The following is a 16,425-nucleotide window of genomic DNA, read 5'->3' on the forward strand; positions in this document are numbered from 1 at the left end:
GCAAAAGAAATTATGTTCAGATGGGTGTGGCTGAAGGACAGGTGAAAGGTCAGAGTGGCCAGAACAGAGTGAGTGAGGCAGGCTGGAGGGACAGAGGTCAGGGTGGGCCACATGGGGAGAAGACTGGGTTTTATCCTGAGGGAATGTGTAGAGTTAGAAGAGCAGAAGCCTGAGGAAAGATTCCTGGGAAACACCAGCCTGAAGGACGAAGGGAATGTAGTCACAAAACCAGGAGAGGGTAGGCTTTTGAGGAGCAAGTGAGAAATGCTCCAGCAGCAATGAATATATCCCTTTTATGTTCATAACACAGAACGGCTCCTGTTTTGTGAAGAATGGAATGAAAGGATCATTCAACTTCACCCACAGCCCACTTGTAAGCTAAAGGCCTGAGAAATGCATATGTCCTGCCACAGTTTCTTGAGGTTCTCTTCCAACATAACAGCTTTTGTTTACCTGGTGATGTGTAGATCAGCATGGAATCGATGTCCACAGAAATGTTTTAAGATAGCTGCAGAAAGTAGTTCAGCATTGTATGCTTCCACTGTGCAGATGAGAAAATGCAAGTGCACAGAAGCTAAAAGGCTTTTCCAAGTCAATATAGGCCTAAGATCAAGATAGCATCCCTGCCCCGCCTCTCTCTCTCTCTCTCTCTCTCTCTCTCTCTCTCTCAGCATCCCTGTCTACTTATTCAAAGGCTACTTTTCATTTGGCACCTAGCTCATGTCTGTTGGGAGAAAGCTATCATCAGAAGTTTTTGGACCACCAAACCCCAGGGATGGGCTGGAAGCATCGCCACCTCTCTTTATCCACAGGCACGACACTTCGCTTGGATGTCTGGGATGGATGGAAGGAATTTCTGATGGGCTGTCTCCTCGGACAAAAACTTGAAGTCCAACGCTATTTATCAAATGAAGGAACAGTACTCAAGTATGAGATAAAGCAAATGCTAAACTAATTAATTTTTGCTAAACTTTCATAGGAACTTGAGTCTGCAATTCACTCTAGCTGGGGTGCTGCTCCAAGGGAGTTCCCTTGAGACATTTTTACTGAGATATTTGCTCGAATAAGATAGCAGGGATGCCACCAGGGCTGACAGCCTTTGGTGATGTATTGTAATTCAGGTAGACTTTCATCAGGAAACACTATCTAAATGCACGACTTCAGTTTGGTTTGGATATTAGACTTTTATCGGCAGTTTTTAAAGGATATCAGAATAAGTGCCTTGCCACTCTCACATTCAATTATTCTAAAAACCACTAATTGCTTATTGATTGGCTGAAAATATTGCCTACCTCTTCCTAAGCTATCATGTAACTTTTCAAATCCCATCTAATTCACACATGCATACTTTTGCCATACATGAAGTGTAACACATGCTGCTGGGGCAGTGGAGGAGGGTAGGCTCAGAGAAGCAGGTGGACATTTTAACATATCTCTGCAGCCAGCAGCTTCCCAGGTGCATAAACTGCATTACCCTTTAGGTTTTAATTCAGTGGTATTTAGAACAGTGCCCCCTTGTGGTGATTTAGTCATACTTTACAGAAGCACACACGCTCAGCAGGAGCTCTAAGGGCTCTGTGAAGTGACAGATTGGAAAACCAGCTTTTGCAATTTTATAAAATATTTAAACATTTAAAATTAATTTATATTGGGGGATAATTATAATTCTCTCTTTTCTTTCTTTGCTCTGAATCCAAAGAAATAGCTGTTGCATTTTACTTTTAATAGTGCATACTTACTGAGTACTTTGTAGCATTGTGTTATATTTATTAACTAATTTTATACTTATAACACTTTTATGAGATGAATACTATTTTATCTTATTTTACAGATAAGGAAACTGACTTAGGAAATCTGCCCAATGTCACACAGCTAGCAAGGGCACAACTGGGTTTTAGATCCCCACAATTTAATAAACTCTAGTGCTCATGTACTTAACCATTTCCACTTAATCTTTAAATAAAATCTAAGAGCTCAGAGAATATAAACACGATATGCATATGATCAGAATGAAAAGCTCCTTTTATTCCTCCACCCAATCAACAATGTATGTACTATGTACTATGAAAGCAATAAACAAGATATGGTCCCTGTCTTTAGCAAATTTATAGTCCAGTAGGGGAAACAGAAAACAAGTAATCGATTCCTGGAGAAACAGAACTGCAAAATGTCTGGGAGTACAAACTCCAGTGCTTGTCTACCTAGGTTCAAAGCCCCACCCTCTCAGTGTTTAGTCGTGTAAACTTAAGCAAGTAGTCATCCTGTACCTCCGTTTCCTCTTCTATAAAATGGGGAAAATAATAGTACCTATCTCATAGAACTATGTTAGAGATTAAATGAGCTAGTATTATAAGGAACTTAGAGGGCCACCTGGCACATGGTAAGGAGGATACAAATGTTAGGTGTCGCTGTTACCATTCAGTGTGAAAATTGTTATGACATGGGCATTGTGCAAGAAGATATGGGAATGTGTAGTACGGACAACTGTAGGGGATCAGGTAAAGCACCCCGAGAAAGGGACTTGAAGGGCTGATACTCAGGTAAACAGTAGGGAGAAGAATAAAAATGTCTCAAAACAGATGGAACCACACGTACAAAGACCCAGGGGGCAAGAGAATGGATTCAAAGAACTGAAAGAAGTTCCACATGGTAGATGATAGAGTAAGAGGAAGCTAGTGGCCAGGGGCTGGAAAGATAAGAAGAGGCCAGCTCATGCAGGCCCCTGTAGGAATGTGAAGGATTTGCATTTTATCGTTTAAATGTTGGGAAGACATTGAAGGCCATGATGAGATCTGCATTTTAGAATATTGGCTCTGACTGCAATGTGGGGAATAGAGGCCGACAGGGAGACAGGAAAATAGTCCAAAGCAAACGGCAGCCTGAGCTAGGCTTATGACAGCAGAGGTGGGGCTAAGAGGACAGACTGGGAAAAGATCACTTAGGAGGCAGAATCAACCAGTCTTGGTAACAAGAGTGCTCTAGTTCCCACAACATGCGTGTTGAGGATGAAAGCAAAGTCCAGTTAGTCCATGCAGGAGGGGCTCTTCTCCCCAAATCAAATTCAGAGTTGCTGATCTGCACTAGTGAATTTCAGACGAAATTGATATGTGAACCAAAAGGCCAGCATATTAATGTATAACTCTAATTAGTTATAATCTGTCAGAGGGTCCTAGAAACCCACATGTTCTGGGCAGACCATCTCTCTTAAACAGGAAAATTACACGGGATGCCACATACACCTGAAAATTATGGTGTGGTGAGCACGCAGTCAGAGACGGGAGAGTTAGTTATACGCAGATTTTGGACGATACCAGCTAGCTGGCCTCCATCTCTACCATGGGGTCACAGAGAGCCTTGCCCAAGTAAATCCTGGACGAAACCTGATGGAACCCTGTCTAGCTTTGCCTCCCTAATTCTTATTTCTCTGTATAGTCTTCACCCATCATTCAATTTGTGCCTGATGGGGAATTGGAAGGATGGGGATGGCAGGAAGGCCAGTGTGGCTATAGTTCAGTGAAAGAGAAGGGGAGTGGTAGGAAGTGAGGCAGGAGCTGGGGCAGGGTCCAGGTGACAGGTGCCCTGAAGGCCAAGATGAGGAGTTAGAATTTCAATTACAGCCGGAAGCTACTAGAGGGTTTGGAAGAGAGCATAGGCCACCTCCAACATATGGAATAAAAAGACTGCTTAGCACTGCATGAGGAAAAGCCCGTAGGGGGATAAGAGGAGGTGTTAGAAAAGACGAAGCAAACAAACTTACAAAGCATTCAAATTTCTGAAATGTACTGAATTCCTTCCTGTGCTTCCCCAGTGAATATAAAGCTTGATATTTATCTTGAGCATTAGATTTTCGTAAGGAAAACACTGCTCCAAGGAAACCAGTTTGAATTATTTATATGTACACAACAGGACAATGTGTATAAGCAGGACCTGTGCAGTTTAACCTGTGTATTACTATAGACCTTTTCTGAAAATATTTTTTAAAGTTAGGAAGGTAAAAGTAAGGAAGAAATAAATATTTTAACTAGAATGTTTTGTGGGTATTTAGTGTAACTACCTTTGCCTGTTTGCTGACTTACTAAACAGCCCCATTCTCGCTTGTTTCATGCATTCAGGTATCAGAAAAGGGTTGCCCTGTACATCGCCGCCTTTTACAGGCACACTGAGCTCACTGAATGGGCCCTGAAGCAGGGTGTGCGGCCCCACGAGATGGTCGGCGTGCACCCCTACCGAGCTTGGTGCCATGAAGCCCTTCACGCAGATGTCTCTAAATGCCCCATTCATGCAGCCGCAGAAGCGGGCCAACTGTTGATTCTGAAGGCTTTTGTCAACTGCAGCGTGCTGTGCCTGGAATGCAAAAACGCAGCGGGACAAACTCCCCTTACCATTGCGTTCAAACACAAGCATGAAGACTGCGTATTATATTTACTGAGTAAAATGTGGTCCACTGTTTCTTTTCTGAAAATCTCAGTCCCCATGAGGATTTATATTAAATTAAAACAATGGGTACTCAGAGCTCAGAGTCACAACCTTAATAAAAGCCAGCTTTGCGGAGCAAGGGTCTTTGGAGCAAAAGTTGGAGACGTTGTGATGGTGGATGGTTTCACCAAACCCAAAATGACCTCCAAGAGCTGGCATAAGGCTGAGAACAAGGACTCACAAGGCACTGTGGGCAAACTACCGCCTCTCAGGGAGCAAACTGTAAGCAGGAAACGTGTCAATCCTGTGGCAACTTCACAGCAGGACACAAGAGAACAAACACTCAAATTTCCTCCGCTGGTAGATGCAAATACGTTCTTTGAATTACAAAAACAACAAAATCGGAAAAAAATTACTGCCACAGCTAGGAAAAAAGAAAAGCTCATAAAAAATACATATCTCCCCCAAGTCCCCCTCCCTCCAGTTTCAAGAGTGAGCTATTCACACCCATCTTTTTACTATGCAACACCCAGTGCCAACTTTTTACTCAGATCCTCCTTTGCATCTTTCTCAGAGCACAGTGGAAGGACTCCAAGGGAGAATGCCATCTACTACTTAGCCGTGGCCAGGTAAGGTTTTCTCATCAAACAAACAAGGATAAACCTTTAATAGGGCAGGTCTAGGGGAGGAATGGTCTATGAAGCCATTACACTACCATGCCACGTAGTATAACACAGGTTTTTCCTGTGCATCAGTACCCAGCTTCAAGGACCTAGCCTTGTTCTAGGACAAAATGAACTGATTTTATTGGCCAATCCATGTAGTATTCTACTTGTCAAATTTTCAGGAAGAAAGGAGTAGTATCAATTAACAAGGTCACTTGTTTTTTTTAAAAAAAAAGTAAAAGGAATTGTTAATTATAATTAAAGGGATAAGGGGGAAACTTGAAATCTGGGAGACATCAAAAGTGTCATGGAAGCCTGGATGGTAATGAAAGTGGAAGGAAAGAAAAGAACAATTTAATGACAAACTGAATCAAAAAAACTTCAGTTGATTTATAGACAAGAAATACAGGCCGGGGGAGAGCTGTATTGGATAGGGTGATAGAATTGATATTAATATTTAAGGTAAGTTTAAAAAGTAATATATTATCACATTTAAAGATATAAACAAGTGGGTTGGAAGTGGACTTTTTGGTCACATTCATTTCATAAAATAAAATTTTATATATTGGTCATCAGATTTCACTGAAAACACTACTCTGATTAGATCTCAAGATAAATACTTATGAGGTATTATTGGGTGCCAGCATTACAGTGAAAATATAGATTTATGAACGGTTTTTCCCCTTACTCGATATAATGAGAAGGAAAGAAACAATAAAGCTAGATTGTTTTAGTTGCCTTTCTGTATTGGTCTTTATTTCAGATCTACTTTATTTCAGCTAGGTTGCTGCCACCTAGTGGTGAGAATAATTGCCATGGTGGTGAGCTATAAAACGCAAACTTCAGCATACAGCATGATGAGGTTGAGAAAAGATGAAGAAACTGCTTAACAGCTTCAATCTTTGTAATTTATGAGATATCTCTGACTAGAATGTATAAAAAGATAATCTAAAATTATAGAAAAAGACCAGAAAATTATTAATTGAAAAATTATATAATCCATCTTAAAATCAGCCTGTAAACGTAAGGAAATACTGATCAGTTTTATCAAAAGATGCACATTCAAAATGATTTTATTTTTTAAACATCCAAAAAAATGCTTATTATGGCCCAGTGCAGTGCTAGGCACAATGGAAATGTGCAAAAGTATCTGTGGTTAAGGTGGCCATGTATGTGGTTTTGGGTGAAAGGCTGCCAGTGTCTATTGTGTGTGGTGCTTTCTTGGGGAGGAACTGAGTTGTGATATATAGAGTTAAATGCATAAAAAGCACTAATCTCACATGTATGGCTTTTTGAATTTTATTTTTTTAATTTATTTATTTTTTATTTATTTGGCTGTGTCAGGTCTTAGTTGCTCAGGCTGACTCTGTAGTTGTGGCTCGCAGGCTCCTTAGTTGTGGCTCGCCAGCTCCGTAATTGGGCATGTGGGCTCCTTAGTTGTGACACGCAAACTCTTAGTTGCAGCACGCGTGTGAGATCTAGTTCCCGGACCTGGGATCGAACCTGGGCCACCTGCATTGGGAGCATGGAGTCTTAACCACTGCTCCACCAGGGAAGTCCCTGAATTTTTATATTTGCATACATGCATGTAACAACCACTCAGATCAATTGCAAAATATTTCTAGCACCCCAAAAAAGTTCCTTCATGCTCCTTGCCAGTCAATGACCCCTCCCAGATATAACCATTATTCTGATCTCTATCAATGAGATTAGTTTTGCCCCTTCTTGACTTTCATATAAAGGGCACCATATGTTATGTATCTTTCATGTCTGGCTTTTTTGTGCAACAAATTGTCTATGAGATTCATTCATGTTTTTGCATGTATTGATTCTTCTTATTTCTGTGTAGCATTCCAATTCTATGTAGTATTCCACATCTCTATCCAATCTCCTATTGAGGGGCATTTGAGTTGTAACTAATTTGGGGCTATTTTGAATAACACTCTATGATTATTCTTGTATATAAGTTTGGTGGACATTTGCATTCATTTCACTTGACTCTATAACTAGGAATGGAATTGTTAGGTCATAGGGTTAGCTTTAGTAAACACTTCCACACAGTTTTCCCAAGAGGTTACATTAGTGTGCTGTTTTGCAGGTACACTTCATAAGTATTGGAGTTATCAAGGGGAAGCAATTTCAAGGTTGAGAAGGGACTTGGTGGGGAAAACATTTCATTCAACAAAGAGGTTAGTGCAGGGAATTCTCTGGCGGTCCAGTGGTTAGGACTCCCTGCTTCCACTGTAGCGGGCAAGGGTTTGCTCATAGGAGGAGGGGTGGTCAGTCTGATTGTTCACTTCCTCTGGCAAAGTTACTCCTAGCAAATCTTTCCAACTATATTGTTTCTCTTTTCCCAGTGCTTTTCTCTTCCCTCTATTTGTATTCTCTACTGCCTTCCCATCTGTTTTCTCCCCTTTCCACTGCATCTATCCCAGGATCTGTCCCACATCCCTCTACTGGTGGGCTGTGGAGGGATGGGGGGACCTGCACGCCTCATGGGCCTGCAGGGCTCTTTCTGACCTGGCTCATTGTCCCCTCAAAGGAGTCATGAAAGCACCCATGTCCACCTGAAGTCACCAGTCAAGCCAGGCAGCTAGGTGGTCTGAGCACTTACCACTAAAGGACCAGTACAGCTCTTGTGCCAAAACGTAAGGAGCGGACATGCGCTATCCTGAAGGCTGGGCCCACCATCATCAAGGTAGTATCATAGCCAGGAGATGGGGAAGGACCTAACTAATCCTTCCTGGTGCTAACCTGGGGGAATTGGGTCAGGGTGGATCCATCGGATGCTGCCGGTTGTGTGGGAAGGGTGACCTCCCAAACCAGGACCCCAGACGTCTCATCTGGTGTCACGTGAGAGCACTTGCTGGAACTCCACCTTTAGATTCACGAAAATATACCTGTGAGGGTTGACTCAGAGTATTGCTGCAGTTAGCTCAGATCCAGTGCTGGGTTGGTGCATGTGGCTGGTGTGGAGATGATAGTAACTCAGGCCAGATTGAGTCTCATTCCCCAGAAGATGGTGTCAGCTTTATACAGATCAAAGAATATTTACAAGGTGTGTCTAGAAAACTGTCGTCCTTACTGCTTATTGTCTGATTCCAGTGAGGCTGATGCAACTTGGAAGTCCAGCTTAGTAGAGATTCAGGTATGGAGGATTGGTCCAGAAGCTTCAGTGTCCTGAGTGCACTGAGAATAGGTGACAGTCCCCAGTGGTGACTCTGATGGGCTCCCACGCTCCTGATAAAAGTAGAGCTCTCTGTGTTGTTTTGTTTTGTTTCGCTTTGATGAAAAGTACCAAGGATGGGGCAGGGGACCCTTGCCACAAGTTTAAACCACTGTGGTTGATGAGGGTGTTTGCCTCAGCCTTGGAAGGTGAATACAGGGAATAAACCTGCTTGGCCTGGTCATGCCCCCAACCTCACTCTTGATACAGGAGTAACTCCTCCCCAAACTCCTTTTGATAAGCGCTCTATTTGTTGGGGATTGTAGGAGCAAAGGAGAGTCTGAGGGGAGATGAAAACAAATGAGGAGGCAGAGAAGAAGTCTGTTTGGCCTGAAGGCAGCGTTGGTGCAGAGCAGAAAGCTGGGCAATGTAATATTTTCCCTTAAAAAAAGAATTTTAAGGGACTTCCCTGGTGGCGTAGTGGATGAGACTCCACACTCCCAATGCAGGGTGCCCAGGTTCGATCCCTGGGCAGGGAACTAGATCCCACATGCATGCCACAACTAAGAGTTCACATGCCACAACTAAGGAGCCTGTGAGCCACAACTAAGGAGCAGGTGAGCCACAAGTAAGGAGCCCACCTGCCACAACTAAGGAGCCCAGGTGCTGCAACTAAGGAGCCCACCTGCCACAACTAAGACCCTATGCAACCAAATAAATATATTTTTAAAAAGAATTTTAATTAGAAAATACAGTAATATGTGCTTTCTGGGAAGCATCCGAACAACATGGGAATGTATAAAGTAACCATGAAAGTCTCCATCCATCCTCCAGCCCCACTCCTCTCCCCTCTCATGAATCCCATCCGTCTCCCCAGAAGGCATCATTATTACTATTTGTAGTCTCCTAGAACTTTTCCATGTATCTCAATATATGTATGTGAGATATGTATGTGTGCATGCCCTTTTCATCCTAAAAGGGATTTTACTGCATTTATGTTCCCAAATATATATATCTCTTAGACATAACCATCAAATCTTTCTATGCTAGGGAGAAGGAACTACCTTGTCCTTTTTAATGGCTGCCTAGTATTCCACTGCATCCATGTATAATAAGTTATTTAACCAGTCCTCTCTTGATTTACATTCAAGTTGTTTCCATTTTTCACCATGATAACAGTGGTGCAATATATCCTTTTATGTGTAATACTTAATCATTTATGGAAGTATTTCTACAGGACACTTTCACTGAAGTGAAATTGCTTATTCAAAGGACATATACATACTAAGTTAACTTCCTGAAAGGTTGTAGCAAATTGTACCCATCTATACAGTATGAGAGGCTACTTCTGAGTGAATTACATATCTACAGCTAGGAGGGGCCAAGGCTCAGAGGGAGTTGTAGTGAAGGAGTGAAGAAGAGGACCTGACAAAGTCTCTAAGGGTCAGCTTGTGTGCTACTGTGTTATAAATAACCCTTCCCTGAGAAGAAACTGCCAGTAGTACCCCTGCCCCCAAGAACAGTTTGGTACAATTCAGTTGCTGGCCCTTGTAGAAAAAGGCCTGCCCTGTACTTTCCAAGTTTACCTTGCAATGGGTATGGGGCAGGTATTTTCTCTCTTTGATTCCTCCGGGATATAAACTACCCTCTCCCTCTCCCTGTCTCTCCCCCAACCCCACCCCCTGCATAAGGTACTGGGGTACAGTGGAAGCAGGGGCTAAGGCTCTGCTGACCTCCCTTTACTGGCAAGCTTGCCATTTTGCACAGAGGAGCACGTGAGCCCTAGGAAAGCACAGGCACTGAGCAGGGCACTGTTCTTGTGCATTCCTGAGCACTGGGTTTAGGAGACCAGTTGCATCACATCATCTCCTCAGTTCTGCTTTGATGAGAGAGCCCACAAGAACAGCAAAGGGAGACATGAGCTGGACCTTCAGCTTACACGAGTCACAGAGTTGACTGAAACCTGAGGGTTCAGCTGCCCAGCCTAGCTTGTCCAATGCTGCATGCCCAGGCCTTGCCCTCCAGTTGAGGACCCTGAATCTGTGACCCATTCAGGTGGGCAAGAACCTTGTTTCCTCTATTCACTTTTATATCTTTAGCACAGCGCCCGGCATACAGTAAGGGCTCAATAAATAGGTGTTTAATGGATGCATAGAAGCCAGGGAGAGGTGGATATAGTTATACCATTCTTTCCTCCCTAAGCTGGGACTTCTATGCTGAAAAGAAACACTGAGATTCAGTTAGGTGGTTGGGCTGATGGCCCAGTTAGTGGTTACTAATGGTTATTCATTCAACCAACATTTATTGAGCTGGAGGTATGGTGGTAACTTCCCTAGTTTTAGCACTGAAAGTTCTGTTTCCTGAGAAATCCCTCAGGTCTGGGCAAATCAGGACAGTTGGTCACCCTATACAGTCAAGAGCAAATACAGATACAGTCTTGCTCTTTGTGAGGCAAACCGTTTAGTTGGTGTGATGGGCATTATCACCCAGGCTAACTGGGGAAAGTGCTATGAAGGAGAGGAACTTGGAGAGAGAGGTTCTATGGAAGTCTGACATAGACCTTGACCTCCCTAAGAAAATGTCTGAGCTGAGATCTGAAGGATGGGAAGGAAGAATGCAGTGCTCCAGGTAGAGGAAAGAGCTTGTGCAAAGGCCTTGTGGCTGGAGCTTATGGGGAAGTTATGAAATGGGAAGATATGCTAGAGCAAAGGGAGAGAAGAGAGGTACAAGACAAACATGGAGAGGTAGGCAGGGCTCCATAAGAAGACCTGGGCTATTTTACCCTAAAAACAAGGAGAGAGCATTGAATGGTTTGACCTGATCAGCTTTGGATTTTTTAAGACCACTTTGGCTTCAGTGTAGGAGAACAAGAATGGATTCTGGAAGTCCAGATAGGAGTCCAGGGCAGAGATGGTGGGAGACTGCATTGTAGGAGTCATGGAGAGAAGTAAATGGGTTGGAGACAAATATAAGAAAGAAATTGATAGGATGTGGTGGTAGATTGCATATGATAAGGAATGAGGGGCAGGGTGGATGGAAGGACTCTTGTCTTTGGAGATAATCAAAGCAGGGGTGAGGTTCTGGGCTCACAGAGACTCCCAGCCACTGCTGAAGCAGCACTGTCCATAGTGCTCTTTAGAGAGATATGGGCAGCTATAGGAAATCCCAGGTCTTCCCAGGAGCTTACAGACATATTTGCAGCAGGGCCTAGTGATCACAGAGTCCAAGCGAGAGCCCAGTTGATGGAAGCAAAATGATGCTGTAGCAAGGCAACCCTGTTGATGAGTATGCTTGTTGTCTTTGCATGCCAGACTGATGTAACCACATTTGGCTTTCCTGGGTACGTTCCAGGAACCCAGAAAATGATGACTCAAGGACAAAGTGCCTAAGTTAGGCCACTTTCACACACTCAGGGGGGTCTGGGCTGGCAAAGAGGCAGAGGCCGTTAGAGAAAAAACTGACCTGGGAGGTGCCGGCCTGTACCCCCTCCTGCCAACCCTGTCTTGTTTTTATTCACAGAGCCATCGCAGTATTATATTAGCCTTCTATTTGTGTATTTGCCTCCCCACTAGAATCTAAGTTCCATGAAGGCAGGGACCTTGTGTGTTTTGTTCACTCTTTGTTTCTTCAGCACATAGAACAGTGCTTGGTATTGTTAAAAAAAGAGACAATAGGCCCAAAATGGAGTCCCTTGTGCTAAGCCCCACATCAGCAAACCAAGACTTAATACCTAACCTAACTGCAATGTCAACCTCTCTCCTAGTCTTAAAATAGTCAATCTGGAACTTCCTGGTCAGCAGTAGTAAGGTAATCTATCCGATAAAACCCTGCCATCCCCCAAAGAAAGATGAGGTAATGGCTCTTTCCTTGTCCCTGACCCCTTCTACCTATAAAAGTCTCCCATATTATTCAGCTCTTCGGAGCTCCTTTCTGTTTCCCACATGGGATGCTGCCTGACTCACGAATCGTTGAATAAAGCAAGTTATATCTTGAAATTTACTCAGTTGAATTTTGTTTTTTAACAACATATAGTAAGTGCTCAATAAACAGTTTTTGAATAAACACAGAAAAGCCAGAGTTCAAATGCCAGGGAGAGAATCAAGACAAGCACTAAGCTTAGAGAGGAGCTAGATATGCAACAGAAAGGGAGAGAGAGGACTTTAAATCAATTCGGGTGGGATACGGAGAAAGGCTAAAGGTGTCTGAGTGATTTCCTTATGGCATAGGACGTGAATATATGGACAGCGTTGATGAGTTAACCCCATTTAGAGGGCCCAAGGAGACACAGTCATTGAGGGAAAGCAAGGAGTTAATCCAGAAGATTAAAGATGAATCAGCCAGACTTGGATCTAGTTCAAATGTTTGAAACACTAAGGTACTTTTACGCAAGGTTGCTCCTAATAGATGGAGTGAAGGCCCTTTAAATCTATGAGACTTTCCACACGAAAGGGGTGGTGGTCAGAAAAAGGAGCCAGGTAAAGGTGGCTACATGGTCTAAGACACTGTTTTGTGAAAGGGTAAGAAAGAAATTTAGTTTTCAGGAAAGTAAGTGGATTTGCAAAAGGCATTTGAGGGGATAGGGAGGAAGTGGCTGGAGATGAGACTGGCAAGGTAAATTACACCTACAGTAAGAGGCATTTTGTGGGTCCAAATGGACAGTTTGCTTCTTATATTTTTCCATGGGGAGGAAGTAGGTAGGAAGATCACAGAAGTTCTTTTTTACCAAACAAATCACATAATCAGTTCTTGTTTATTTTTGAAGACAAATCTGGTGGAGATGTGTAGAAGAGTCACTGGAAATAAGTAACACTAAGGGTGTGGAAGGACTACAATAGGGTTAGGAGACTCCGCAATAAGAGAAACAAGAGGCAATAAAGACCTGGACTGGAACAGCAGTAATTAGGGAAGAGGGGAAAGGCCAAATATGACAGATATTTCTGAGGAATAATCTACAAAATGTCATCGCTAATTGGGCTCAGTGGTGGACAGAGGAGGAATGAGTTTTGTTTCTGGCTTTGGAGATGGTGAGAAGAGTAACATCACTGTGTTAGAACAAGGATACTGAAAGGGACAAGTTTAGGAAGAAGATAAAAGACATGTAAATTGGAAGTGTGGGGGACGTCCAATTATCAAATGATTTTATTTGATAATTGGAGATATGCATCTTTTTGGAAAGGTTGTGATTTGGGAGTCATGAATATGGGAGTTGAAGCAGTTAGTAAATAAAGCCTCCCGGTGAGGGTGCAGAGAGAGAGGAGGACAAAGGATAAGACCTCAGAGGACCCCAACATTCAAGGAAATGCAAAACCCCTCTGTAGTAAATCACATTCGCATCCTACAAAGTAGGAGCAATCATATTCACATTTATGTTTTTGTTAGCATACAGCCAGAGAATAACTATCACAAAACGTTGTTGCATTGCATTTCAGTTAAAGGCTATCAAAATACCTAATATCTTACCAATGAAAAAATGTAGCTGTGGTGGGAAAGAAGGAGAGGGAGAATAGGCCAGTATGTATAGAGATGCCTGGGGGAATAGTTAGAAAAAGGTTTGGGAGTTTCCTGATGGCCTAGTGGTTAGGATTCTGGGCTTTCACTACTGTGGCCAGGGTTCAATCCCTGGTCGGGGAACTAAGATCTCACAAGCTGTGCAGCGCAGCCAAAAAAAAAAAGTTTCAACCCAGAGAATTCTATGACATTGAGTGGCTTTCTATTTCTAGCTGTGCGTGCTAAGCTTCCGGTATTGCCTTGGGGAAATATCATTCCCACTGCTTCACAAGGAACTGGATTTAGAAAGATTCCTCTTTCCTATTTTACTTCCTCATATGACAAGATAAATTAGCCACAGCTACAAAATCAACCTAAAGATTTCCATCATTTTAGCTATAAATGGGGACAAGAATGGACCTCCTTATAAATCATGTTCTGTTTTCTTACAGTGCCTTTAAAGAGAAACGACAGTTTCAGCAGTTAGGAATAGCAAGAGTTCTAGCGAAAAAGAGCATTTCTAACCTGACTACCCAAGGAGGCCTGACAGCGTGTGAAAATCCTCCGGAAATTTTGCTTTGAAAAGTCATGACAATCCCAGTTTGGGTGAAGACCTGGTCAAATAGAACTTCTAGTTCTAATGCTAACATTTCTAATAACAGTTCTAATGTTGGAATTTCTAATAACAGTTCTGACGCTACATGACTATCAACAGGTTATTTAATGTTTAACACCATGTTTCCTTGGACTCCATCACGCAAAGTGAAAATTTAGGGCATTTGTTTTTGCATAAAGAGTCTGAGGAAGAATTCATAAGAAACTAAGAATAGTAGTTGCCAACAGGGTAGGGCAACTGGGAAGGTGGGAAACGAGGACATGAGCAAGAATGTTTACTTTCTCTTATTTTTGCTTTCCTGGGATTTTTAAAAATACTTTTTGTTTCTTAAACCATATGAATGTAGTACATAGTAAAAAATTAACTTAAAAAAATTCTATATAGGGCAAGTCCCTAGGAGAGTTATAAATACCATCTAAGTCTAATACTGGCCTCAGACATCTTTTGAATTTCTGCTAAAACACTGCTTACTATTAATTTTTAAAAATTGAGGTAGAGGGTTTCCCTGGTGGCACAGTGGTTAAGAATCCACCTGTCAATGCAGGGGTCACGGGTTCGAGCCCTGGTCCGGGAAGATCCCACATGCTGCGGAGCAATTAAGCCCATGTGCCATGGCCGCTGAGCCTGTGCTCTAGAGCCCATGAGCCACAACTAATGAGCCCGTGTGCTGCAACTACTGAAGCCTGTGTGCCTAGAACCTGTGCTCCCACAAGAGAAGCCACCGCAACAAGAAGCCTGCATGCCACAACTACAGAAAGACTATGCACAGAAACAAAGACCCAATGCAGCCAAAAATAAATTTAAAAAATAAATTTATAAAAAAAAATTGAGGTAGAGTTTTCATACAGTAAATTGCAAAGATCTTAAATCAACGGCTTTAACTAATATATACATCTGTGTAACTAATAGCAATCAAGATGTGAACACTTCTATTACCCCAGAAAGTTCCTTCAGGCTCCTATCTAAGTCTATCTTAATCCATATAGACACCTGCTATTCTGATTTCTTTTTCTTTAATAAATTTATTTATTTTATTTATTTAGTTTTGGCTGCATTGGGTCTTCGTTGCTGCGCACGGCCTTTCTCTAGTTGCGGCGAGCAGGGGCTATTCTTTGTTGTGGTGCACGGGCTTCTCATCGCAGTGCCTTCTCTTGTTGTGGAGCACAGGCTCTAGGTGCGCGGTCTTCAGTAGTTGTGGCACGTGAGCTCAGTAGTTGTGGCTCACGGTCTCTAGAGCACAGGCTCAGTACTTGCGGTGCACGGGCTTAGTTGCTCTGCAGCATGTGGGATCTTCCTGGACCAGGGCTTGAACCCATGTCCCCTGTATTGGCAGGCGGATTCATAACCACTGCGCCACCAGGAATTCCTGCTATTCTGATTTCTACCTCCATGCATAACATTTCCCAATTAAAGGAATCATATAGTTGTTTACTTTTATGTCTGGGTTATTTTGCTCAACTTAATCTTTTGAGTCTCATTTACATTGTTGTATGTATTAGTAGTATATTGTTTTCCTTTTTCTCTATGTAGTAATATCCCTTTTTTCATTCCTGATATTTGTATCTTTTGCCCTCTCTATTTTATTTTTGTCACAAATAGTCAGTCTTGTAATGATTTTGTCAATTCTAATAGTTTTCTACAATGAATCTTTTGTTTATTCTTTACGTTGTATATATGCTTTCTAATTTGTTAATTTCTTGACAGTTTCTACTTCTCTGATTAAATACTTTATCTGTCATCTAATGTTTTGGACATATTATTCATAGTTATTTTAGAGTACAGGTCTAATAACTCCAATATCTGTACTTCCTCCATACGAGTCTTCCGTAGATCTTTTTTTACTATTGAGTAGTATTCCATTGTGTAGGCACACCATAATTTATTCAAATGTGTGTACCTTTGGGTTGCTTCAGTTTTGTGATATTGTGAATAAAGCTGCTTTAAACATTACTGTAAAGGTCTTTTTCTGGTCATATGCTTTCCTTTCTTTTGGGCAAGCACCTAGGTGTGGAATTGTTAGGTAATAGAGTAAATGTACATTTAACATTATAAGAAACTACCTAACAGTTCTCCAA

The 16,425-nt window shown here is 42.2% G+C and overlaps 1 protein-coding gene across 1 annotated transcript in view; it reads left to right on the forward strand.

The window, feature by feature from the left end:
* Positions 1-14,424, forward strand: part of ANKUB1 (ankyrin repeat and ubiquitin domain containing 1) — a 41,312-nt gene extending 26,888 nt beyond the window's left edge. Inside the window, exons 4-6 of the mRNA XM_019934130.3 lie at positions 813-927; positions 4,113-5,045; positions 14,187-14,424. Coding sequence (XP_019789689.2) covers positions 813-927; positions 4,113-5,045; positions 14,187-14,316 — 1,178 coding nt within the window. The 3' untranslated portion in view covers positions 14,317-14,424. The remainder of the gene's footprint in view (positions 1-812; positions 928-4,112; positions 5,046-14,186) is intronic.
* The last annotated feature ends 2,001 nt before the right edge of the window (positions 14,425-16,425 follow it).

This window comes from Tursiops truncatus, chromosome 4 (genome assembly GCF_011762595.2).
Source record: "Tursiops truncatus isolate mTurTru1 chromosome 4, mTurTru1.mat.Y, whole genome shotgun sequence".
Taxonomy (NCBI): Eukaryota; Metazoa; Chordata; class Mammalia; order Artiodactyla; family Delphinidae; genus Tursiops; species Tursiops truncatus.